This window comes from Eretmochelys imbricata, chromosome 1 (genome assembly GCF_965152235.1).
Source record: "Eretmochelys imbricata isolate rEreImb1 chromosome 1, rEreImb1.hap1, whole genome shotgun sequence".
Taxonomy (NCBI): domain Eukaryota; kingdom Metazoa; phylum Chordata; order Testudines; family Cheloniidae; genus Eretmochelys; species Eretmochelys imbricata.
The window spans coordinates 80,875,598-80,903,292 of NC_135572.1; the positions used below are offsets into that span (position 1 = coordinate 80,875,598).

Consider the following 27,695-nt stretch of genomic DNA (forward strand, 5'->3'; position numbering starts at 1 on the left):
ATGACCAGGGATGAGTATATAAATATTGCTCGGGCATGCAGGAGTGAAATCAGGAAGGCTAAATCACACCTGGAGTTGCAGCTAGCGAGGGATGTTAAGAGTAACAAGAAGGGTTTCTTCAGGTATGTTGGCAATAAGAAAAAAGCCAAGGAAAGTGTGGGCCCCTTACTAAATGAGGGAGGCAACCTAGTGACAGAGGATCTGGAAAAAGCTAATGTACTCAGTGCTTTTTTTGCCTCTGTCTTCACGAAAAAGGTCAGCTCCCAGACTACTGCACTGGGCAGCACAGCATGGGGAGGAGGTGACCAGCCCTCCGTGAAGGAAGAAGTAGTTCGGGACTATTTAGAAAAACTGGACGTGCACAAGTCCATGCGGCCAGATGCACTGCATCCAAGAGTGCTAAAGGAGTTGGCAGATGTGATTGCAGAGCCATTGGCCATTATCTTTGAAAACTCATGGCGATCCGGGGAAGTCCCGGATGACTGGAAAAAGGCTAATGTAGTGCCCATCTTTAAAAAAGGGAAGAAGGAGGATCCTGGGAACTACAGGCCGGTCAGCCTCACCTCAGTCCCTGGAAAAATCACGGAGCATGTCCTCAAGGAATCAATTCTGAAGCACTTAGAGGATAGGAAAGCGATCAGGAACAGTCAGCATGGATTCACCAAGGGAAAATCATGCCTGACTAATCTAATTGCCTTCTATGGTGAGATAACTGGTTCTGTGGGTGAAGGGAAAGCAGTGGATGTGTTATTCCTCGACTTTAGCAAAGCTTTTGACACGATCTTCCACAGTATTCTTGTCAGCAAGTTAAAGAAGTATGGGCTGGATGGATGCACTACAAGGTGGGTAGAAAGCTGGCTAGATTGTCGGGCTCAACGGGTAATGATCAATGGCTCCATGTCTAGTTGGCAGCCGGTATCTAGCGGAGTGCCCCAAGAGTCGGTCCTGGGGCTGGTTTTGTTCAATATCTTCATTAATAATCTGCAGGATGGTGTGGATTGCGCCCTCAGCAAGTTTGCAGATGACACTAAACTGGGAGGAGTGGTAGATACGCTGGAGGGTAGGGCTAGGATACAGAGGGCCCTAGACAAATTGGAGGATTGGGCCAAAAGAAATCTGATGAGGTTCAACAAGGACAAATGCAGAGTCCTGCACTTAGGATGGAAGAATCCCATGCACCGCTACAGACTAGGGACCGAATGGCTAGGCAGCAGTTCTGCAGAGAAGGACCTAGGGGTGACAGTGGCCGAGAAGCAGGATATGAGTCAACAGTGTGCCCTTGTTGCCAAGAAGGCCAATGGCATTTTGGGGTGTATAAGTAGGGGCATTGCCAGCCAATTGAGGGACGTGATCGTTCCCCCCTATTCGACATTGGTGAGGCCTCATCTGGAGTACTGTGTCCAGTTTTGGGCCCCACACTACAAGAAGGATGTGGAGAAATTGGAGAGAGTCCAGCGAAGGGCAACAAAAATGATTAGGGGTCTGGAACACATGACTTATGGAGGAGAGTGTGAGGGAACTGGGATTGTTTAGTCTGCGGAAGAGAAGAATGAGGGGGGATTTGATAGCTGCTTTTAACTACCTGAAAGGTAGATCCAAAGAGGATGGATCTAGACTATTCTCAGTGATAGCAGATGACAGGACAAGGAGTAATGGTCTCAAGTTGCAGTGGGGGAGATTTAGGTTGGATATTAGGAAAACCTTTTCACTAGGAGGGTGGTGAGACACTGGAATGCGTTACCTAGGGAGGTGATGGAATCCCCTTCCTTAGAAGTTTTTAAGGTCAGGCTTGACAAAGCCCTGGCTGGGATGATTTAGTTGGGATTGGTCCTGCTCTGGGCAGGAGGTTGGACTAGATGGCCTCCAGAGGTCCCTTCCAACTCTGTTATTCTGTGATTCTATGATTTTTCAACATGAATTGAAAACAAGTTGCTTCGAGAAGGGGTATTTTAGAATTGCTTCAAAAGCTACGGAATTCCTTCCCTACACTCCCTCTCCCCCGTCCCCACCCCAGTTCTTTTTGTTGTATCATAACATGTGCACTAGTAAAACTAAAACTGCAACTGTATGCTATGTAATATTAATTGCCCAGCCACACGCAGGCATGCAGGGATTTGTACATGCAATTAAAATGCTCTGCATTTTCAAACATAGGTAGGTAATATCTGACAGTATAAACTGTTAAACAGCCAAAAAGTAGAATCGCTAGAAAGGAAAGGGTTGAAGAATCCTGCAAACAGCTGAACTAAAAACATGGATGTTGCTGTGGCATCTGAACAATTTCCTCATTAAAAATGTTCAGCGTGCATTCTCATAGTAAAGATTCCATACATAAAGAGCTCAATTTGGAAGTCATGCAAATGCAAAGAGATCCCTAAAAATGTAACTGACTGAAGTAAAATAAAAAATTTTAAAAAATTCTGATATGTTGACTCTTTCTGCCTCCATAGAAAAAAACAGTTTTGGATTTTGCTTATAATGGTCCTTTCTGTGTCTAGCAAGCACAAACAAGGCTTCTGGCAAGGTGAAGCATGTTTGTATGTGGTAGTCATTGCCTGCTAAAACATTTTCCCTGAAGCATGACTTAGAGCTCTGGTTAATATACAATACAGTATTCTACATTCTGTTTCTACTAGGCACTCTCTTCGCAGCACAAGTCTAAATAAGGAATGATCATTCTCAGTAAAGCTGTTGAACAAACACTCTTTGATCCTTAATACTGAAATCTTTTGCATATATATAACCCAAAAAATGAAATTAGAAATACAATGAAATGCATCAGGCATTTCTCAGTTTGTACTTTAACTTTTCAACAGCCAGAACATAATGTGAAGATAGTTGCCTTGTAGAAACAGAATGTAGAATACTGTACATTAACCAGAGCTTTAAGACATGCTTTATAGGAAAATTTTCAAGTGTCTGTCTGAAGGATCAATAACCCATTTTCTCATTTTGGCAAAACTATATTATATTAAAGCACACCAGTATATCTGCTACCTCTTTGTTAGAGACTACATGCTAGACAGTACATGCTAGACAACTAGACAGCTTCTTGAGACAGCTGTTATGTACGACACACTTTGTAACTTACTGCTTATTTTCATTTAACTGCAAATACAAACTGTTCTTCACCTTATCTAAAGCTTACTTTCAAAATAAATCTTTAAAGTACCCTCCCAAGATTGCTCTACCAAGAAATAAGATCATGTTGAATTACAATACTTACCTGAAATTTTTTGTACTTAAAATCACTTCATTACGACTGACCCAGGAGTAACTCTTTACTCTTGCTGTTCATGTCAAGATTTGCATTTTCTTCAATTTGCTTTCACTTCAACTTCTGCTTTTCTTTTCTTTGATGCAACTAACTAAATAGCAGTTGGGTAAACAGACAACCTGCTTCACTGTTTGAAAACTAAATGGACAAACAAATCCAGTACAAATGATCACACGGAATTTAAATTCTTTGACTTGGGCTGGCATAAGGTTAAGTATTCCTCCCTCAGTTTAAATCTCTTTTGGTCATATTTGCTGTCAGTTATCTTTAATCTGAAAGATGATTTTTCTGCTGCTATTTTGTTCAGAGATTGCTCCTAAATACTTTGCTTTTCTTAGTTGCTAGAGCACTAATAATTTATTATTTCAAAGATTTGGAAAGCATACTAACTAAATTACACACTGAACTCACTGGTAGCCAGTCAAAACACAACAGGTAAAACAGCATGCTGCAGCTGGGACACAATTTAAACTGGTGAGCTCTAAACTGGAATTAACTTCTTTCCTTGTTGCAAAGTCCATGTAATTATTCGTATCTTGCACAGAAAAAATAAGAATCCACGTCAATAGTCTAGCCATCAGGAGCAACCCTACAACAACCAAAGATTCCTGAGATGAAGGAAACAAGATTTAAACGAAAAACTGGATTTTGCTTTCAAGCTTCGAAAGGGTTATTTTAAACAGTCAATTAAAACACCCTCACACCCACCCTGTTAACACCTAAAAATGGTCTTAAACAAAAAGAGCTCGGAGTACAAATTCCACCCTAAACTTGCACTTGGGCAGAAAGCAGTTTACCACTGCAAGCAAAATCTTTCCATATTGAATTCTGAGAGGTTCCGAGCACTAGCAACATCCATTGACTAAGGCAGAGTTGAGGGTGTTCGTTATCACTCAGGAATCGTCTCTGTGAAGCTACGATACCTGTTAATGGACAAACCCTGTTAACAATGGGGAAAGTCTGAAGAGCCTTACTCAGTCTTCTAATGAAACCAAGTCTGAAGTCTGACAGAATAAGACTTGGATAAGGACCAAAGGATTTGTCCTAATGATGGCATTTTAATAGAGTACTTCCAATAACATAGCACATTTTATTCTAAAAGGGCCAGATTTTTAATGGTATTCAGGTGCCTAGTGAAATTTTCAAAAAAAAAAAAAAAAAAAAAAGTGTTGGGGTGGGGTTCGGCACCAAGGTGCTTTTGAAAAATCTCACAAGGCACTTAAATACCTTTTAAAATCTGGCCAGAAGTGCTTAACACACGCTAACGTTTTTTCGTAAAAGCCAGTAATTATCACCAAGATACTTTCACAAAGAACACATATTGTCCAGCTAAAATGAGGTAGGTTTGTTGTGGGAAACAAACATTAGGTCTCTAATACCTCAGTATACATTTTTTTTAAATTGACTATGAGTATTGCAATGAAGATGTGGAAAACAAAATACTCAGAGGATCACATTTGTGTATCTTTAATTCTCACTTTGGTACCACTTAAAATAGCTGCACAGTTTAAGCAGGGCTGCTTTTTACTCAACAGCTGTACAGTTTAACTGGTATTTATTGTATTTGAATAAACCCATCCAACTACTATAAATCAAACATAGCTGTTAAAATTAGCTCTGTGAAAAGTAAGCTGACACACACTCCTGCTGCCCATTAAGAGTTGCAGTAGAACTGCCAGTAGCATGCGCACACCCCCCCCCCCCCAAGCTACATATAAGTTACATGAAACCTCAAATTGCACAAGGGGAAGACGAACAAGAATTTCCCTAGTAACATCTACATTAACCACTAGGTGTTGTGAACAAGCCTTCAAAGGTTCGAAAACCTGTATCAGAGAATACTGCATTTTCTTAATATGGAAAAAGGTGGTGTGAGCCAAGATACACATGAAAAACTCCTACTGATCTCTGCAAGGATCTCTCTTACTACAACAGTCAGGTTTGTGAAAAGATACAAGTGGTTTGAAGTTATAATTAAGGGCCTTAGAAGTTAAAACAAAAATCTACAGCTTTTTGCCTTTCAAAGAACTGTTGTATTACACAACCTGTTTTTTCGTTTTTGTTTTGTTTTTTTTAATATAAAGTTTCCAGACATCCCAGGAAAGGGAAAAAAAAAAAAAAGCAGACTTTTGCTACGTGAACCTATCAAGACAGAAAGTTGTCAGCAAAAAAACATATATCAATCAAACCACAAGACAGATGTGAACTTCCTCTTTCATGCCTCAACCTGATGGCATGTTATGATAGTTTCACAGTAATGTGAATCAGAGAAAATCTAATCTAGGAAGAGAACATCATTTGGATGATGCACTTAATTCTCTTTAAACCAAGCCAAATTATATGGATTTGAATGTTTGGGTGACTGCTGATTATTACATAGCTACTTTATCATCACTCAGTTTTAACTGCTTAAAGACTGTGATATCTCATCTTCACAAACATACACTCTGGATCAAAAAAGGAGAGGAACAGAAAGAACAGGATGTGAAATGTTTTGCAGAGCTCAAAGTAATGCAGATGAAACACCATCAGTACAGAATTTTCTAATAAAACCTCTGCATTTTTCCCCACTGTCTATTTATATTGACAGACGAGATAAACCCTGGTTTCAGAGTAACAGCCGTGTTAGTCTGTATTCGCAAAAAGAAAAGGAGTACTTGTGGCACCTTAGAGACTAACCCATTTATTTGAGCACGAAAGCTTATGCTCAAATAAATGGGTTAGTCTCTAAGGTGCCACAAGTACTCCTTTTCTTTTTGAGATAAACCCTGTTGCTAGGATTAACCACTAATTTTCATTTAAAAACTCCATACTACAGTGCACAAGATCCTTATCTAATGTATTATTCAAAAAGTGGTGTTTTACAAAAACAGATTTTGAGACAGAGGGCCTCATTCTGATCTATTACACTAGTGTAAATCTGAAAACTTCATTGACTTCAATGGAGATTTTTACACCGGCATTATTGAGATTAGACTCTGGCCCACAACATAACAGAAAAATAAAAAACTGACTTCTGGTAATGACCGTATCTCACTCTGTGTGGAATTAACATTCACCCTTCCCCAACTGCGGGAAACACAGGTGCTTATCCTTAGTAAGCCTGGGGCAGACCTGCATTATGTTTATAGACAGAAAGGCAGGGCCATTTAAATATAAAGTGATAAACAAATACTTCCACTTTGTGGTAGAATTGTGGGATTTATGGAGACTCCTCAGCATTAACCGAATGTAGATGACTGTTGACACCTATTGTCTAACAAAGTTATAACTCCCAAATCAATCTACTGCAGTGAAATAGAAGTAGGATTCTGAGTCTTATGAGAAGAGGGCACTTCCTTCATCTTTAATTAACCCGATCAATATATTATCGGAAAAAACTCTATGCTAGAATAAAGGACGGTAAAATGATGGCATTGTAGTCAGTATTGTGAAGCTTCACTCAGGATCAGGGCCTCTATGTCGGAACTGGATAGATATGCAACTAGATAGTGTCCCTGCCCCCCACAGTTTATAACCTAGTTTAAATGAGTGATTGCAAGTTCATTAGAAAGCAAGTGGGAATATGATTTCCTTTAGACACCCCAAAAACTTTAAAAGCAACTTCCCCTTACATATCACATGACTGGACATTTATGCATAAACATTCTGTCTGCAGACAGACAGATTTCAGATCAGGATTTGACAATAAACCATCTAAGACAACAACTGACAGACATTGGTGCCTGTGCAGTGGAGGAAGGTGGGGGATGGACAGTCAAGATAGCCCCTGTCATGGCCCCAACAGGAGAATGGTTTCTTCCCCACATCAAGGGGAATCAGCAGTTATTGCAACAGTCTGCAGGGTGACAGAAGAAAAGCCAGTAAGTAGTGGAATGCACAAAAGGCCGATTGGAAGAGGGACTGGGAGAAGAAAGGGAGTCTGTTTTTAAAAAGCAGCTGCAAAAATCATGAAATCAGAGTGCGAGACCAATATCTCAATCACTACAGCTCTGATTCAGGAAAATACTTAAGTATTTTTTCAATGCTCTCCTGAATCAGGGCCTATGTTTGCAAGCTTGAGGTTTTGTTTGTTTGGTCTATCTAGCTGCTTATGTGGCCTTCCCACAGCATCCTTTTTTTGCCTCTTTTAGACTCTAAACCCTTCAGGGCCATGATACGTTTGTGAAGCACCTAGCAGTGAGGGATTTGATTAACTACTGAATGAAACACTGTAAACAACAAGGTACCCCCTTTTCTACCACACGTATCAAGGCTGCACGTTAGCAAGGGACTAGCATATTACGCATGTTTCGTGGTTCTCTCCCCTCATTTTAAAAGCTTTACAGAAGGATTCATGCTGGTGGTTAGCCAAACAATGACACTTTCCATGCTGTCCCACAAAACACAGAAAGGAGAAATTAATTGGTGAAATGCTCACAAAAAGCCTCATGTACTGGTATTACAAATCAACGCAGTAGTTTTGCAGCACTATGACAACTGTAACTATGTGTGGTTACACCCTGGAATCGGATGTGCCTTGTTACTTTTAATGAGCATTTCTACAGTCAGTTCATCAATTCAGATCAACTATTGAGAAAACCTGTTAGCACAAGCGACATGTTTCAAAACACCAAAATGCCATTTAATTGACAACTCCATGTCATAAGCCAGGTGCACTGAAGAACGCGCTGCACTGCAGGCATAAGACAGTCCTCTCACCTCTTGGAAACGTCATTTTCAGACTGCTGGAGCAGCCTGCCTGAGCTCTGGTAAAAGCTTTTCAGGAAAGAGGGGGCAGAGAAGGAAGAGGGAAGTCCACTCTCACTACGATATCGTCGTCGGGCTACAGGCACAGGACTGAGTGCAGGCAAGAAGACAAAATGTAGCAAATGTGTTTAAGTGTGCTGGTTACACAGTTAAAATACCTACAACTGTTATAAATATTGCGCCAGCTGCGGCCTTGACTTACATTGACTGTGTCCCCAACAAAGTCAATAGAATTGTACAGGATATAAATTGGGGCAAAAAATGGTTTAATAAATCAAATTATTGCATTATGATGAAATTAGAGACACCAGAATGAAACTAAAGTATAGGCAGCTAAGAAAACCTCATTTCTTTAGTTTTAGTTAATTTCAACAAGACAGAGAAATACCCAGTGTTTGTAATGCACTTCAGTGGTTCCACATTTATAGCAAAACTTACTTTGATAAATAAAAAATACCAAAAAGATTAGAGTGGGAATGAACTAGGAAAGTGAACACGTTATAGAGAAGTTTAAGAAGAATATTTTCTCAGTACATTTAAAAGGTGAAAACTTTTTCAGAAAATTCAAGTGCAAGGTTATTGTAGAAATTGCCACTGAATTACTCAACACCAATTTCAAAAATTTTGGAAAATTCAAATCTTACATATATGTTACAAAGAAGTCAAATCACATAACGTTTCAATAATTAAGGAAAAAATAAAAACCTATTTGAAGACATATTAGAATCATTTCAGTTGCTTTGATATAAATATTTCATTCTGTGACAGAAAGGAAGAACAACCTAAGATCAGGTTGTTGTGAAGCTGTTGTTTTGACTGGAAGCTTGCTGATCATGCAACTTAAATCAGTGACTTCTTGAAGACTATTGCAAAGCAGTGAAGTCAGCAAGTCTTTAAATACTAATTGCTAAGGTTTCCTGTCTGCACACACCATCTTGGTCAGTGAAAAAAAAAATACTAAACTTATCTGCCAAACACAGGAACAACAACATTCTGATGAACTCATTTCAAAACTTTTTTCCTTATCCTCCCCCGCACCTCTATATGAAACAGAATCAACTTCATAAGTAAGAGAGTCACTTGTGGTATTAACCTCATCATTTTAATAAGCATATTGAATGGAAAAAAGAATTGCTACCATTTCAGCCAACATGATTTTTAAAAATATATTTCTAAAAATGTAAACGTGTAAAATGTAGAGGCCACCTCAGCAGTTTGGGAAAAGAATGTTACCAGGTAAGAGGAATCAGAGAGTCTAGGGCAGTGGTGGGTAACATGTGGCCCATCAGGGTAATCTGCTGGTGGGCCACCAGACAGTTTGTTTACGTTTGCATGGCCGCCAGCAACTCTCAGTGGCCGCGGTTCACCATTCCCAGCCCATGGGAGCTGCGGGAAGTGGTGCGGGCCACAGGGACATGCTGGCTGTCATTTCCCACAGCTCCCATTGGCTGGGAATGGTGAACCGCGGGCACTGGGAGCTGCGGGCGGCCATGAAAATGTAAACAAACTGTCTGGCAGCCCTCCAGTGGATTACCTTGATGGGCTGCATGTGGCCCACGGGCCGCAGGTTGCCCACCACTGGTCTAAGGTCTGAGCAAGCAAAGAAAGACTAAGTGATGTTGCGCTTGTATGCTCACTACTGGACATGGGGAGAGTAAAGGAGTATCCAAGAAGAACTGGAAAAGAATTGTGGTGGCTCCTTCTGACCAAAATGAAGGAGCCATGATTGTCTCCAATGAGAGCAGCCTCCCAAGGTCTCCAGAATAAAAGGAAAAAAGAGTTTAAAAGGGAGATGTTTGGGAAAGGGCACTATGGAACCTACACATGCTATCCCCTCAAAACAGTTAAATATAGCTGAGGAGTCTCACAATGTGGTCATATTGAATTCCTACAAACTTTTCCTCAGGAGATTTAACTGACCTGATGGGAGACAATGGGAGGCACTAGAGCCTTGCCTACATTAGAGCTCCTGCCGTGTGGCCACCTGTGAAGCTGAACTGATGGGAATTTCCCACCCCCTAAAATTCTCTAAAGCAGACAGCCAAAAAGGTTAAGTGGTTTGCCCAAGGCCGCTGAGATGAGAACTAGCTCTTTGGTCAGTTAATTATTGCCTGTGTATCAACTGGGGTACAGCAACAAGTACTTTAGCTGTGGAGAAATTTTCTGAATACAATTATTTAGAAATCTAAACATTCGCACAAGCAGCCTATGTGAACATTAACAACTGTGGCTTAAATGCATGGATGGGCCTTATTTATATTATTCATTTCATTCTATTTTTCCTGATCAGGAGAGCTCTGAAAACTCACCTGCTCTGCTCTATAGAATTCTGTCTCAGAAGTGGAGACTTAACACTCTGGGATCTCCCGTCCTGGAAAGTAATCCTCTTCTTGGCACTGGACGTTGGATGGCTGAAAGTATGTGCACGCCTTCTAAACTGAGGAGAATCAGAGTCCTCTTCGGGAAATGGCTGCCAGACCGAGGACACGGGGGAAGCTGGAGGAGTGGCTGGAGGAGAATCCCCGGGTGAACAGTCCTGAAAGGAAATCAGATAGGAGTGACACTTTCCCCCCTGCACTGTACAACTGGTAACATAACTGAACAAATCCTACAGCTCATCAAGGGTCTGGAAGGACTAAAGCCTCTCCCCTTCTTGGTCACGGCCTATTGTATGCTAATTATCAGCTGCGCAACCAACACCAGACATCCTTTGATAATTAGCTCTGAAATAGCAATGTCCTTTTTAAAGCAACAAAGAGGGTGTACACAAAACATTCATAATAGATCAGAAGCTCCTCTCTTGAACACCCTTTGGCTACTAACAATTGCAACTGCTAGACTTCTAGCTCTTTCATGAAAAAGAAAGTATCACGGCCAAAGCTGGTTTATACTAGCTTCCTCGACATAACATGAACATATTTCCTGTACTGTCAAAGCAATATCCTGGAAAAAAGATTATTACTACACAGCCAGATTCCAAGTAACAGCAGCAGGAAAATCAAATAATAAAAGCTGTTATGGATCCTCCTTCTCCTGGGAAAAACCATCATTCATTCAAATGTTGTGTGAGGTAAAAGGAAAAAAAGACATTGAAAACAGGAAATAAAATGAAAGTGAACAAAACTGGCATTACACATGGGGTTTTCAACTACTTAAAAAAAGATTCAAGCCTCTCTTTTATTCAGTAACAAATGTTTTGTGTTTCAACATCTTTATGTACATTCTTTTTTCAACAATGGCGACTGTTAGCTGGTTTTGCATTCACCATTTTAACGTGGTAAAAGCAGCTTTTTTTACTTGAAAAAAAATTAATAACTTTTTTTTAAATTGTGTTTTCTTTTTAGTTTAAACATCCCTCTGGAAAGTTATGAAGCAGAAACAGACTATAAATTCCCTGGATTAGTTTGCTCACAAAAGCAAGTTACGTGAAGTTTAAAAAATAAACAGCCAGCATAAATGAAAAACAGCAAGATTTTCTTTAAGTTTGAGCTTTAACAATAATGTGGTTTAGAAAACTGAAATAAAATACATACAATGGCCAAGGAGGATTTTCCTCCACTGTAGATGTATCTTACTTGAACTTTTTTGCAAAATACATACGTTCTTTATGTGGCCACCTTGAAATCAAAGAAGGAGAGTTGCTGTGTTACTATGCTTCAGCATTAACCACAGCACATTCCAGTTTTACTTAATTTTGTTACATACCTTGTCAGAAGTAAGGCTGCTGCACCGTTCAAAGCTGTCCATGCTGCCCAGACGGCCTCGCATTCTGCTAGCTCCCTGCAGGAATGAGAGTGTTCCATTTTATCCTGAGTTTTGTTCTTCACAGTAAGATTAAATAAATTGTTTAAGAGAAGACTGGAAAAAATAGCAGTGATCCTGTAGGTGAACAGTGAGGTGCTATAAAGTGCTATATAAAAAAAGTCCACATAATAATTGCATGTACTATGTATCTTTATCTAATTCAATCTATCCTTTGATTTCAGAGCACTAAATTCACTCACTAATTTTTTTAATTAGCATGCTTTGCAATGGGTTCAAATATTAAATAAAGTTATTTGCAAGGAAAAAACATATGAAATTTTATCTTAAATTTTAATGGCGTTTATGGATTATAAAATAGAAGCTATAAATGTTTGGGATTTTTATACACGTGCATTACATATATTTTTTACATTCCAATCCAGCATGGTTGCAGCCAGAGTATGCCTCAAATGTACAGTCTATCTATCGTATGTTTACATCTGTGTAGTACAGTTCCATCATCTCAGAGTTATACAGTGAGATTTACAGTCCATTAAGCCCTCTCTCCATTATGGAAAGTCATCACTGGTCTCTTTTTCTGCAGTGAAGAATGGAAAGATTTTGAAGCGTAAAAATCTGTTGCAAGTAAAAAGAATTGCCTGCTTCCACGTCAAGGTTTTTGACAAGGAAAAATAAGCTACCTCTTGGCAGAGGCAAGAAAGAATTTCTACATTAAAAATGCCATCCCCTGAAGGGAAAAATACAACAAACTCTAGGAAGAGGCCCTGATCGCAATAAGGACCAAACAGGGATATGCTCCACATAGGGACATACCTATGCCTCATCTTCCTGAAGGCAGTAGGTTTAGTGATTAGCAACTTAGTTTAAACATGCAAAGTCACAAAGAGTTGTTTTGAAATCTAAATACATGACCTACTGCAATCAAAAACAGAATTACCACAAGAGAGATACAATTTTTTTTAATTGGATTCCTGTCCATTCAAACCCACAGAATCTCTCTCAATCATTAAGACATTTCTAGGACCTGTCTCCTGCCCTCATGTCTTTCTGAAAGAATCTTTTCCTATTTGACAAAACATTCTATATACTCCTCAAATTTATCAGACTTCATTTGTTCCCCATCCGCCCAGAACCTTTAACAGAGGTAGATTCTTCTCTTACAGGGCTTCCTCTCCCATTCCCAGTCCAACAACCCTCTGGAACAAACAGACTGCACCGAATTCCCTGACTCTTCAAATCCTGTTTTGAGAATGATACATTTATTCGAGTGGATTTGGAGTCACAAACCAACAAATTCTACTGTGGGTCTCCCACTTTTCCCTGGGGGTAAGGGATTCCATCCTACACTTGTGTAAGGTATCTTTCTTTTCTTCTACAAGCCATTTACAGTTGGTGTTAGCATGATCTATTGCAGAACAGATTCATAGAACTGTAAGGCTGGAAGGGACCTCCAGGGGTTATGTAGTTTATCTCCCCGCTACAAGGAAGACCAAACATATCTAGATCATCCCTGACAGGTGTTTATCTAATCTGTTCTTAAAAACTACCAATGATGTGGATTTCACAATCTCTTTAGGTAATCTGTTCCAGTGCTTATTACATAGTTAGAAGTTTTTCTTTAATATCTAACCTAAGTCTCCCTTGCTGCAAACTACGTCTATTACTTTTTGTCCCACCTTCAGTGAACATGGGAGAACAATTGATCACTGTCCTCTTTATAACATCACCTTCTACTTCTTTGAAAACTTATGTCCCACCTCAGCCTTCTCATCTCTAGACTAAACATGCCCAAGTATTCCAGACTTTCCCCTAAGACAGGTTTTCTAATCCTCTTATTTTTGTTTCTCTCCTCTGGACTCTCTCCAATTTGTCCACATCTTTCTTAAAGTGTCATGCCCAAGACCGGACTCAGTCCTCCAGATGAGGCCTCACCTGTGCCAAGTAGAGCAAAACAGTTACCTACTATGTCTTACATCACACTCCTGTTAATACACCCAGAATGACACTGGCATTTTTTGCAACAGTGTCACACTACTGATGATCCTCTATGACCCTCACATTCTTTTCTGCAGTTCTGCTATCTATCCAGTTATAACACGACCGTATTTACTGAGAATAGTCAGTGAACACTGCAAGCCTTTGGGTGAAATATGCTATCAGAGTACATGATGTTACATTGTTTTATTATCTGACGGGAATGGATATCCCCCAGCTCCTGAAGCATGCTACTTTGATACTTAATCAGACACGCAACAGCAGACCCATTTGCTTTCTCCCAGGCTACTTTTCACACCTGGGAGAAGCACCTCATAAATATCCAAAAAACTAACTCGCTATTCTTCTTCAAAACACTCCTTTTTCTGTGATGGCTACAAAAGTGTAACAGTGATTAGGCTGCTGGTTGCTGAGACCACAGCCTATCATGCTGACCAATGTTGTCTCATTGGGGTTTTTTTGTACTGCTCCATCTGATCTGACTATATTGGTCCATTATCTCATCTTATACTGAGATTGTAAGATCTTTGGGACTGTCTTTTTGTTCTGACTGTATAGCACCTAGAACAATGGGTCCTGGTCATTGACAGGGCCCATAGGTGCTACAGTAATGCAATTATAAATAAATATTTTATAGAAATTCTTGATAGACTTAAGGCACAGTAGCTCCTCTTGCTGTACTCACAGCCATAGGTAATGTTTTATAATGTTAACAATGTTAAGAATTGCTTCAGGTTACTTTTTCCTACCAGAGCTTTAGTCCTGAAAACCACTAACAGTGCCAGGGATGCGCACACGACCTCCTAAAGCCTGTTCCCAACAGAAAGGAATGCTGGCCCTGAAGCATCTCTTCAGTGGCATATCACATAACAGAGATATGAATAAATACAGTGAATTAACACATTATTTTAGTTTAAGGAAGGGTCAGGTTATGCTTTTGACATTCAAAAAAAATATGGCTACTATAAATATTACATTTTTGAGCTGGAGAAAAACCTTTGTTTTCTTAGTCTGGTATGTGCACTAGGAACAAAATTCACAAACTGTACTTATGAGGTTTGAGGTCAAGCACAGGTTACATTTATTTTTCGGGGATACACAGCTATGAAGCCACAGCTTGTTTTCAGTGCAGCCCTGACAAATTTCAGAAATTTCAGCAAAGTAAGCAAATGAGAAAGAGCCATACTTTTGAGGTTTTTATTTTTAATAAAACAAATAGGCTTCTCATTTAGGGTTAGACTGTAAACCCTTTGCCGACATTAGTGAGCACTTACTCAAGTAATGACAGGTTTCAGAGTAGCAGCCATGTTAGTCTGTATCCGCAAAAAGAAAAGGAGTACTTGTGGCACCTTAGAGACTAACCAATTTATTTGAGCATAAACTTTCGTGGGCTACAGCTCACTTCATGGGATGCATCCGATGAAGTGAGCTGTAGCTCACGAAAGCTTATGCTCAAATAAATTGGTTAGTCTCTAAGGTGCCACAAGTCCTCCTTTTCTTCTTACTCAAGTAGTGCCATTGATGCCAATGCGACTATCTGGGCAAGTAGCTGTTCATGATCCTGTCCTTACTGTATTGCTTGAGTGTTTTATAAGTATGTATTTCTTAATCCATTATGACGGAGGCTTTATAATAAATACATCTTTCAAAAAAAATTAAAAATGGACAAACATGAAAACTTTGCATGTACAATCAGAGGACAAAGAAGGATTTTACATTCCATGGACTTCTTGGTCTTTCTTCTTTCATGATCTACTAATCAAATATGTGAACAGATTTTCTCAGACTACGAACATAGCAACTTTCTGAATAGAAACTTTTAATTTGTTTTTGTGACAATTTAGGCAATTATCCTGTATTATCCTAGAAAAACCTTACTGAATTAGGTTTAGTATTTTTGGAGTTCATTGCATTAAAAATGAAAATGTTTGTGTATTGCTGTGGGATTGTATGGAACCGCTTTAGCAAGAAGACAGGATTAATGTAATCTGCAGGAGACATGAGGAACTTCAAAGGATTTTTGGTGACAACTTGTGTAAAGTGGATTTCCTAGGAAATACCTGGAGGTGAGGGGGTGAATCCATCCTTTTGAAGGTATGCCCTGGGGAGAGAACTCAATTCTTTGCTAATTACCTTCTCCTGGAAACTCCAGATCAAAGACCCCTGAACTGTACGAAGGGTGGACTAAACATGTCATGAAGGTGCTTGTTCTGAGCTGAAGCTATGATGAATGTGAAACCACATGGCAACTCCTTGGGTGGGGTTTTGAAGGATTGCTCTTGCCAGAGCCCATATTAGGGTTGTGTTTATCTCATGCAAGCTTATTAGCATGCATGTAGGTTCTTTTATTGCTTTTAATGGGTTTTCTCTGTATCGCTTTTACCTTAAGAATAAAATAGGCTTGCATAGGAAGTGCTGTGTGGTAACTTATTAACTGTTGGCAATCATTCTGTTATTAGTGAACAGAAGGCAAGAGAAGCTTGCTTAAGGCAGCCTGTCTTTTGCTGAGAATAACACAGTGGAGGCAGGAAACTGTTCAGCCTGGAGATACTCCAGTCAGAAGGGAGCGAGAGAGAGAGCGAGAGAGAGACAGACAGACATCTGCACCCAAGAGAGCTGACAGCTTGGGGAGCCGGAAGCCTGTGAGCAGGTGTTCTTGCTGTACCATACAGGGGGGAAAAAAAAACAGGTGCAGTTGATCTGAACTATGACAAAAACAATGAGGAGACTAACACTAATACAGACTAACATGGCTACCTCTCTGATACTTGAACTAGGACGGTCCTCTTTCCTGGTTATAAAACTACATAAATCTTTTGATTATTTTAAAGTTTTAGTAAAGAGGACAAGTGATGTCATCAGTATTTACATCATGGTACAGTTAAATGACTTGGACCATTATTAGGGCCACATTGTGCAAGACACTGTAGAAAAACACAGAGAGAAATACATTTCCTGCCTCAGAGAGCTTGCAATCCAACATGAAACGAGCAGCAGCCTTTTAAAAGGTAGATGGCAAAAAAGACAAAGATAAGTTACAATGTATTATTTTTTATAATTTGTATTACAGTAGTGCTTAAAGGCCCAGTCCTGGATCAGGGCCCTGTTGTGCCAGGCACTGTACATACTCAACAACAACAAGTCCCTGTCCCAAATCTAATTAGATGAAATGGCCATGTCAATCTTGTAAGATACTACTTTTCCAATTCTTGCCTTAATGAAGCCATTACTGGAAGTGCAAGGCCCTGTTGTCCAATTTCTAGTTTTTTTGCAAGATGCTTTGTGACATACTGATCGTTTTTAATCTATTGTAGATACATTTTTGGCACCTAAAATTAGCAGTTTTATTTGGTCATGTAATATACTCATCATATCAGAGGATAAATGGACAAGACTGTATATTATTATTATATATACACATACACACACACACACACGTACACACACACACACGTATACACACACACACACACACTGCAAGGCACTGCCTTATGTCACAATGACCCTGGTCAGAAGAGAGACATACCATATTCTAAATGGTGAAATAAGCCATCATGGAGAAAAATTATCTTACTTATGGAGCAATTCTTAAGAATGGTTTCTGTATCTTTAGTAGACCAATTAGAAAACAGCCGACTCACCCATAGTACCAGTTTAGTGGAAACAATTTCTAACATTGTGAGCTACAAAATGTTAATGTGCCCACATACCTGACTGAGTTATGCAGTAAAGACTATGTTTCATAATATTTATTGGGTCATTCCTAGATTCACATTCCATCTCCAGGACATGTCTGTTCAATAGCAGCATCCCCTAGTGAAGCACTGAACTATCAGAGCCAGAATACTCCCCCTCCCGAGTCATATGCTCTGTGGGCATTAAACAAAAATAAAAGATTCAAAGCACAAGGCATTGTTGTCGCTGTCACTATCTGATGATATTTCTAACTGCTAGTTTCTAATTTCTAAATTACCCAGATCTTCCAAGGGTCATTCCCCCATACTTGGGTCATGACGTCTAGGGTGTTACAATTGCTACTTAACTTTCCAAATGTTGTCAGATTAATCTGATCCAAGAATTAATGATAGGTGTGGCCCCAATTCAGCAAGGTTCTTAACCCCATGCCTAACTTTAAACACAAGGACTACAATGGGATGACTCCTATGCTTGAAGTTAAGGGCTTAAGTACCTTGCCGAACTGATACCTAAGTTTCTCCCATTTGTAGTTCAACAACTTCTGATGGCCCAGGCAACATATTTAGGCATATCATCATCAGCACAACAGTTACACCTCACTATCACAGTCCATCAGGATTTATAGCTCTCAGTCCAATAACTCACAGACCTCCCTCGTTCCTCTTTACACCTCTTCTCTCTACTCCTAGCCTGCCTGCCATCATTCAGTTACAGCACTTTTAGCAGTCTGAGCTTAAATAGGATTTTAGAACACCACACTATGGGGGAAAAGGGAGCTGAAGGGAGAGGACAGAAAATACTACCATGCTATACCTTTTAGAATTATTCAACTTTTCCAATTGTTACTTTGTTTTAATTACAAATTGCACCTTGGCTAACATTGATGATGAAATGAGATGCCATTCATCATTATCTGTGTACCCCTTATTGCACATAATATAGCCATAACCTTAATATTTCACAATTTTTGCTACTGGTCACTTAGGTAATTGTGTGACAGGGAAGATTACAGGCTTAATGGAGGCAATTAACCTGTGACGGTGAGATTGCTGACATATGGGGGCAATGGTTGGGCTAATGAGGTAATTAGCTCAACAAGGGATGATATATATTTGGCAGGAATAGGAAGTTATGGGTGGCTGAGAGAGTGAGCTGTGTGCACTAGATACACCTGGGTAGAAGGTTCCTCCCAATACCTGCCTGTACTATGCTCTGCGAAGCTGGGAATCTAAAGATTAAAGCTATACATGGGGAAAAGAAATGGCCTGTGTGCATGTTGTGAGTAAGAGACAACCCAAATGGGCGGGCTGTGCGGCACACCAGCTAGCTGAGGGAGCTAGAAGCAATAGTGTTCAAGTATTTCACGAGGGAGAAGAGTTACAACAGACTACACATGATGCCGTTTTTTCACCGCTCTTTCAGAAGGGACTGACCGTGTTTACTTAATGAATGTTGTCACAGTTCAGGGCAACTGCACCTGTATTTCCCTTCAGTGGTCCAGCAAGGGCAACCACTCCCAGGCTTCCTGCTCCCCAGCTGTTGCCTTTCTTGGGTGGAGATCTGCATCTCACTCCTTTCTGACTGGAGTGTTTCCAAGCTGTACAGTTCCCTGCCTTCATTGTGTTATTCCCAGCACAGTTGCTTGCTTTCTCTTTAGCAGTGTGACTGCCCACCGTTGTAAGTTACAATGCTGTTCTTTCTAAGCAAGCCTATTTTATTCTTAAGGTAAAAAGTACAACCACAGAAAACATTTAAAAAACAGTAAAAGAACCTGCAATAACAAAAGCATCCCAATCTATCCTGGGCTCTGGCAGGAGCAGTCCTTCCAGATCCCATCCAAGGAATTTCCTTGTGGCTTCCAGTCCATCACAGCTTCAACTCAGAACAAGCCCCCAGCTCATGGCATCTCAGCAAGCCCAGACCTTCCAACCCTTCCTTAAGGATTGAGGCCCTCAGTGGACTAGGGATCCTGTCCGTGTGCTGGATCACAAGAGGACTCCGAGCCTGTTTAAAACCAGGCTATTTATCCAAAAATCCTTTCTTTGTCAGCTGGTTCTTGGAGAATCCAGTTTGATCACATATATGCCAACCTCTTCAGCAGATGGCTTTAAAGGGCCGATAACCAGAAGAACTATATTAGCACCCCCCTCCTCCTAGAGGAGTTACATACAATTCCACAACAACCCATACCCAATGGCGTTTTGAACATAATAGACACCAAAAAGGTATTAACCCTAAGTCACTAAGTTTTAACTTAATTTAGTAAAATTTATTCCATAAGGTTTGCCCAGGACATGGCCGGATATTGGTCAGTCTGTCACAAATGTAATGCAAAAGTTACAATTAACCTATTGTGCTTCAAAATATCTGTAAGTGTTGCAAGGTTAACTTTGTGCACTACTTGCTGTTGATGGGAACTCAACCTATTTTCAGAAATATTTGCTGAAAGACTGTCTTCCTGCTTCTGTGAACGTGTGCTCCTCCTGCATTTAACATCAACATAATCCAACCAAATTAACTCCATAGGAAGCACTTAGGTTTTATGCATATGATCTTAGCTTGTCTAGTTTTTAGTATAAATCTGAACTGTTGTTAAATATGAAAACAAACCAACACTGGAGAACCTTATCATTAATGATATCTGAAGAGCTGTTGACAATGAGCTGTTAATCTTACCCTTGAGAAGATGTTTTCTAGAGAACTAGTCAAGGATTTCTTGGCCTTGTTTTTCAGAATGTCGAGTTTAAACCGGCCACTGCTGGCAGTGTTTTCTGGGATTGCACTGTTTGAAATGTTCTGTTGAAGTAAGCAAGAACACTTTTAGCTTTGGTAGTACTCTGGGCAATTGAAGGCCTCTGAAACCTAAAGCTAAACCTGATCACATAACAAGCAATGTGGCCCTTTACTTAACAAATCTAGCCTATAGGACAGGGATGGGCAAACTTTTTGGCCCGAAGGCCGCATCTCAGAATAGAAATTGTACAGTGGGCTATGAATGCTCACAAAATTGGTTTTTGGGTGTGAGAGGGGGTGAGGGCTCTGGCTGGGGGTGCAGGCTCTGGGGTGGGGCCAGAAATAATTAGTTCAGGGTGTGGGAGGAGGCTCTGGGCTGGGGGAGGGGAAGGGCTCCAACTGGGGTGTGGGCTCTGTGGTGGGGTTGGGAATGAGGGGTTTGGGGTGCAGGAGGGTGCTCTGGGCTGGAATCAAGGGGTTTGGAGGGCAGGAGAGGGATCAGGGCTAGGGCAGGTGGCTGAGGTGCAGGGAGAGGCTCAGGGGTGCAGGCTCCAGGCAGTGCTTACCTCAAGCGGCTTCCGGAAGCAGTGGCATGTCCCTTCTCTGGCTCCTATGTGGAGGTGCGGCCAGGCGGCTCTGCACACTGCCCCATCTGCAGGCACTACCCCTGCAGCTCCCATTGGCTGTGGTTCCCAGCCAATGGGAACTGTGTGGGAGGGGAGGGGCACGCTTGGGGTGGGGGTACAGTTCAGAGAAGAGCCCCCTGCTTCTGGGGCCCCTGACCGTACTCCCCGGCTGGAGCACCAGAGGGGTGCCATGCCGCTGCTTCTGGGCATTGTGTGGAGAGGCCCCCGACCCTGCTCCCTGGCTGGAGTGACAGAGCGGGGCAAGCCCCAGACCCCGCTCCCCAGAAGGAGCTCGAGGGCCGGATTAAAATGGGCTTCTAAGATCCGCCCCCCAGCAAACTTTGTTTTTTGTTATTTATTTAAAAGAAAGGAAGCATATGGCCTAAAAAAGTAACGTTCTGTACAGTTTCCTCTGCACCACAAATATTTCTTACTGTGGTTTAGGCTGGTTAAGATTTTTCTGGCATTGCTTATATTGTACTAAAATCTGCAACAAAAATTACCTGTCTGCTTTTTCCAAGTGAACAGAAAAACAGAAAAGCAAACCTAAACATAAACTTTAATCAAACATGCCAAAGTGAATCAAAAACAGTATAGTTATGGAAAACAGATAAGGAGTCCTCTCTCATTCATAATATAAAAGGTTCAGTTCTCACTGCTGTACTCTAGCACCATCCTGCTAGTGTTATCGAAGGTTGTATTTGAATAAAGAAAGAAAATAAAGTATTAGGCTGTACCAATGGTGCCTCGCCAATATGGACATGAGTCTTTTGTTTAGTTTCACACAACTGTCGCAGATGTAAGATCACAAGCTCATTTTCTTCCTGGTCATTGACAGGCTTCATTTTCTGTCAAGAATAGACAAATAAAAGAATCTCTTTCAATACATCACTTTTGATTTGATTTCTGATTAGAAATACTATGAATGTTCTATTAGTAAGTGTTCTTGGAAGTTAAGCTATTCCTGATGCTCCAGATGCCAGCAATTTAGAATATGCATTGCATATACACTATCAATATCATTCAGTTACTTCTAATAACAACTTGTACAAAAGTTTATGTAGCACCATACAGCAGGTATGCCTTGCACTATGCAAGCATAAAAGAAGTTCACACACACAATTTTCAAAAGCACCTAAGTGGCATAAGTCCCATTTTCAGAAGTTGCTAGGTGCTTTTGAAGATACCATGGAGGTGCCTATCTGCACCCTTACCTCAGACTTTTAGGGGTATTTAGGTATTGCTCCAAATCAGGATTACAATGCATAAATGACTTTTAAATTCAATGGGACATGGCTTCTAAGTACCTGCGTTACTTTTGAGAAAGAATTAGGCATTGCAGAGTCTCATTCTCAAAAGTAATGCAGGTATTTACTTGCAATGTCCAACTGACCTTAAATGAGACTTAGAATTAGGCACTGCAGACTCTCAAAGTCTCATTTTCAAAATGAGCTCTAAGTTCATTTTGAAAATGAGACTTAGACACTGCAGCATGGAGTGGAGCAATGACTAAATATCTCTTCAACAAAAATGGGACTTGGGATAAGATTTTTATATGTGCCAAAATGCTCTTACACATTGCACCAGTTGTTCATCTGCACATTAAATATACTTGCTTATAGAGTCCTGAAGCAGCACTGGGATCCCACGGGTGCCGCAGGACCTACTGCCATAATAGCAGGAGTAAAATGCACTTTGTTGCAGGTGGGATTGGGTGGGCAAAAAAAAAAAAAACAAAAAACCAGACTGCGGGATGGGAACAGGATTAAAAAAAAGTAGCTCCGCTTATACGATAAGCTTCCAGAGTCAACACTCAGAATTATTTACACAAAGAGGAATTTTGGAACCATGTATTATTTTATCTTATACTAGAATCACTTTATCTCTAGCCTTTTGTTATTGCCCACATCACTTCATTATTTGAACGTCTCATATACTTCACAGAACTCAGCCTCACATCACCCCACAAGATAGGGAAGTATTGTTTTCCTTATTTTATACATGAGGAATGGAAGCACGGACAGATTAAATAACTTTGCCCACTGTCACATGAGAAGTTTGTAGCAGAGTTAGGAACTGAACTGTTCCTATACCAGCATCTTTTCAAATCATTTTAGAGTGGAGTATACTATTATAGTACAATAGTTTTGAGAAATGAATTAATGTAGAGTATTAATTCCATGCAGATGACTATAAGAAAGCAAGCCAAATACAGCTGAAAAGAATGTGGGTACTTTCCAATTTAAAATATAGTCCACTGACCACAGAAAAGTCAGCAACTTGAGCATAAAACTTTGCACACAAGCGTATATACACTAAAAAGATTTCCAGAATATGAAGAAAGTCAAAATCTATGTAGATATGGAAGGGATGCAAGAACTGCATTGACTTTATTACCTGAACACGTTCAAAAATGTCTGCTTGCTCATTATCAGTAAGTGATGACAGGTGTCTCTGAATTACAAGTTTGGCTCTTGGTGGGTAGAGACCTTCAGGAAAAACAAATATTAAACAGATCCTTTGAGAACTACTAAAACTAAATTTATTTACCAGACTACCCTATGATTCCTATCTATGCTGCTATAAAAACTACATAAGTATATTACACTTTCATTTATTTTAAAAGAGGAGATATTTCAGAAGGCTTTTCAGTTAAAAAGCTATTAACATATCTACAAAGTACTTTTCAAACTCTATTAAAGTATAAACCTCTTACTTTGTCTATTCTCACTAGATCATACTGAGGTAAGAATTCAGTGCCTTATTTTAACAATGCAGAGGGAATCCCATCTGGGAGGGATTTGAATAGAACACCTCAATGATAAGCTCTAGGACCCTGTATCGAGGTGCAAAGCTGTCCCCCTTCCTCCCCCAACATTCCTCAACTTGCCCCTGTCCCCATCTACTCTTCTACATTCAAGTCAGGCTGCTTCCTTCTTCTCCTCAATGCTTTCTGGGTTCCAGGAGGGGGATCACTCAATGTACAGGAGAAACAGTCTATCCACTCTCAGTTCCTGGGCCACAGCAACTTCAGCAGCTGGGAGTAACAACTTTAAAAAGAAGTCCAGTTCAGCCCCAGGGCACACTATGCTCTGTGAAAGCAGCAATTTTCAGAGATTTATAACCCAGCCAAAATTGGGTGGATTTTCACTGGGGGTGGGGGGGGGGGAGGCCCAAGACAACCTCCATGCCCCTGCTCCAAAGAATACAAGCACTAGAGCGTCTTAACTTAGAAAGGTAAGGATTTTTAACCTTGGCCAAACACCACATTTTCCCCCAGCTTCATTCTCAAGCCGCTGAACGATTTTATTTGAAATTTTTAAAAAATGTTTAGGCTGATGCAGACACCCAGCATGGAGGATTTCAACCTGAATGGTTCAAGTTTGGCAGAGAGTTATAAGCAACTGAATATTGGGTATTATAAGAAAAATGGTTAGGCCTCCCCTATAATAAATCCTTTGGTAATATGACACCCCTTGGTTCTGTCTGAAGCCCAGCAGCCTCAAAATATAAAAAAGAAGAAGAAAAAAAAAAAACACTGTAGCAAAATATTTTACAATTACTTAGGGAAAGATTTTCAGAAGTGACTGGTCATTGAGATGCCCAACTTGATATACATATTAGAAGGCCCTGATTTTCAGATGGTCGATGTTCTGTACTTTTTAAAATATCGGGCTCTCTTAATGTGTCTCAGGTTAGGGTATCCAAAAAGCTGAGGCACCCAAACTCATAAGTCACTTGTGAAAAATCTCAGTATTGGCTCCTTTTCCATGCATATCAGTGGGATGAAACAGCAGCTTATGCATTTGTAGCTTTTCATTGAGAAACAGGGAATTTCCAGCCAAGGTTTGCCACTTCTGAACACTCTAGTGCTTAACACAAACTATAAAATTGTATTTTCTTGCCAAGACTTCGCATGCTTTTCACCAACCAGAGGGAAATAATAACACTAAGTGATAATCATTTTTATTTAACAAATTCAAAAGGTTTTGTGGCGTTTATTAAAATGCCTCATACAAAAACAGACAAGTTTTGTGTGAACGCACCACTACTTTTTAGTGAATAGAGCATCTCATATTTAATTATGTATGTTGGTTCCATCTGCCAGCTTATGTTATTTTTATTAACCATCCTGTCAAATATTAAAAAGCCATATTGTGGCATATTTAACTGTCGTTAAAGTCAGAGCTATGTGTGAAGATCTGAAGTCAGGCACTAGCCCTAAATTCTTTATTATCCTTGTTCAATTTGACATTAACCTCATATTTTATGAAGATATTTTATATACTAGAACAAGGTAAAGAAGTACATAAAGCAATCAGCCCCAGGAGAAAAATCATCATCAACGAGATTACAAAAGAAAAAGAACAAACCAAAAGAAAGGCTAAAATGTCAATTCCATCCTTACTGTCCCTTCATTTATTACCATCTTTAAAAGCTCCAAATGTGTTCAGAGCACTATGCTGAGAATTTCTGTACATGCTAAAATAATAGGGCAAAAGGAAAGACAAAAACAAATATATGAGAAACATGTTATAGTTATAGCAAGAACTTTGAGGGGCCAGTTGGAAAATAATTATTGCGATAGCCACCACTTTACTCAATTTATTGGCCATTTATCATGGTCATGTGAATTTTTCTCTTCTTTAACTGAACTGAGATTCAAGCAATTAGATAAGTTTTAATTAAACTAAGAGCTGATGCACTGTGATGATTCTGGAGTGAAAACAGAATGTCTTCTATATAAATTTAAAATAAATGGAATTGCTACCTTCAATCCTTTCACAGAGTTTATGCAATGAGTGCATAGGACAGGCCTCACACAGTTTAATCTGAGTCTTGGCATTCTGTAGAGCTGCAGCAGTGCTAAAGGCTTGTTTCAGGGTAAGCATTACCTCATCAACCTAGAAGGAAAAGAAAAACAAAACAGGCTATGAAAAAATCTGGGTGTTTTACAAGACAGTATAAAAGTGAAAATATGTCATACACATCCTATTGGACTTTTAAGTCATTCCATGACTGAGTGCTTTTTTATTAGGAATGTTGTTTCCTGTTCATACTACATACAGCGACCTAGCATAAAAGTTCATAAAAGTGGTCAAGAGAACAAGGTCTTATTCCTAATTTACTACTGATTTCAAGAGGATTTTAGACAAGGGACATTGAAAATCCCACGAGGCACCTACATGACTATCTACATCTTTAGGTGCCGAAACACCTTAAAAAATTTGGCCCTTAGGCACTTTTGAAAATTTATCATACAGGTCTCTAGTTCCCTGTGGGAATCTGTGGGAGTTTAGTGGCCTATTTCTGAAATGTTGCACTTTCACAGCTCTCACTGAAAACAAGCACCCCTGGGAAGTGGGGGGAGAAAATCAGGCCATAAACATGTAACTTTAAACACTCAGGCTTGAAAATTGGGTCTCTTATTGTGCCCAGAGATTACAACATTTTACCTTCCAGTAGCTGCAAACGAGCATATTAAGACCTCCACTTCTGCCAATTTGCTTCTATGCAATTTAGATTTTAGCTTGGTTGGGTACATAACTTGCAGTAGTCTTACTAAGAGTAAAGGACCTGTATTGCCCCCCTTTCACAGAGACAGTTATGAAAACTATTTTAGGAAAAAAGCCATACATTTGCCCTGCTACAAGTCTCTATGATCAAAATGCTTTTGATCTGTTGCTGCAGTTATAGCCTGTTGGTATGGGAACTTTAGGGACCAGCCTATTTAGTCTCTTGGTCCCTCACTCACTTGGATCAAAGGATTTGAAAGACAAGCTATAAGTTTCTTTGTAACCAACAAATAATCCTTATGTATTGTTTTCCAGATTCCAGTCTGTGCCCTGCTCTTTCCTGTCACAGCATCTCAAATACAGCAATGCAGCATTCCCACACACTGCAGCACTGAGTAGGGCCAAAATCTATTTTGCATGGGAAAGACGTCAGAGGTGATAATTTTCTCCTCAGCTGGGATAGATATTCAAATGCACTTTCATCCTTTGTAGACAGACTTCTTAGTGTCTCCTTTCCCCTTATGTATTTTAAGGACACATGGCTATTAAAAGCAAACCAACCCACGTCCTTGTTTCAGCCTGGCAGAAGGAAATTGTGTTGAAATTTCCTGTTCAGTTCTTAGAAGGCTTGCAAATATTGTACTTTAGATCCTGTCCTTTACTGCCATCTATCAACTCTTCTGTGGAGCATGTTTGTGAGGGATGAAATGTGACTGCATGTTCAGGTTTCGGTCTACAAGCAGTCTGCTAACATTCAAAGTAGGATTATAAAAAAGTGTTCTGTAGGTCAGGTCTCCAGCATAATTGTTCAAACAAAGCTTTGCATGGGCATGGAAGCTTGAATTAGTCCGTTTGTGTGCCATGGCATAACGTTCAATTTTGTTAAATGAAAATTATTTGATTAAGGTTATTGACAGAAACCCACTCAGAAACTCACATCTCACAATTCAATTTATTCTTGTCCTGTCACGGTAAGATTTCATGAGGCTCGTGGAATGCAGACATGACTACAACGGCAAAGCCTTCTAGTTGGCTTTTACAAATGGCAGGGCTCTTTTCTATGGACTCTGCCCATTTAAATACTTACTTGAGTGTAATATTATTACTCTTAAAATATGTGAGGGAGTTGAGAAGGGTTTTTATTTATTTGTAAACTACCTCCTTTCTTTTAGGTCACCTGTGAATTATCAGGGATCAAATTAACCAAAGGTCAGATGAAGGCATAATTTTCCTTTAAATGACATTGTGCTGGCCATGCAATAGGTTCTCTCTCCCCTCAAATATTGACAGAGGGTCAAATCCTCAGTTGGTGTAAAGCAGCATAGTTCCATGGACTCC

At 40.0% G+C, this 27,695-nt stretch overlaps 1 protein-coding gene across 5 annotated transcripts in view; it reads right to left on the reverse strand.

The window, feature by feature from the left end:
- Positions 1-27,695, reverse strand: part of TBC1D4 (TBC1 domain family member 4) — a 159,416-nt gene that overhangs the window by 32,388 nt on the left and 99,333 nt on the right. For 4 of the 5 annotated variants that reach the window (XM_077812371.1, XM_077812364.1, XM_077812381.1 and 1 more), the window contains 6 exons: positions 25,613-25,745; positions 23,239-23,330; positions 21,579-21,689; positions 20,159-20,278; positions 11,732-11,806; positions 10,336-10,562 (listed from right to left, as the gene is read on the reverse strand). In XM_077812371.1, coding sequence (XP_077668497.1) covers positions 10,336-10,562; positions 11,732-11,806; positions 20,159-20,278; positions 21,579-21,689; positions 23,239-23,330; positions 25,613-25,745 — 758 coding nt within the window. Of the gene's footprint in view, positions 1-7,978; positions 8,117-10,335; positions 10,563-11,731; positions 11,807-20,158; positions 20,279-21,578; positions 21,690-23,238; positions 23,331-25,612; positions 25,746-27,695 lie in introns of all 5 variants that reach the window. The other variant, XM_077812397.1, reaches the window with a different exon arrangement.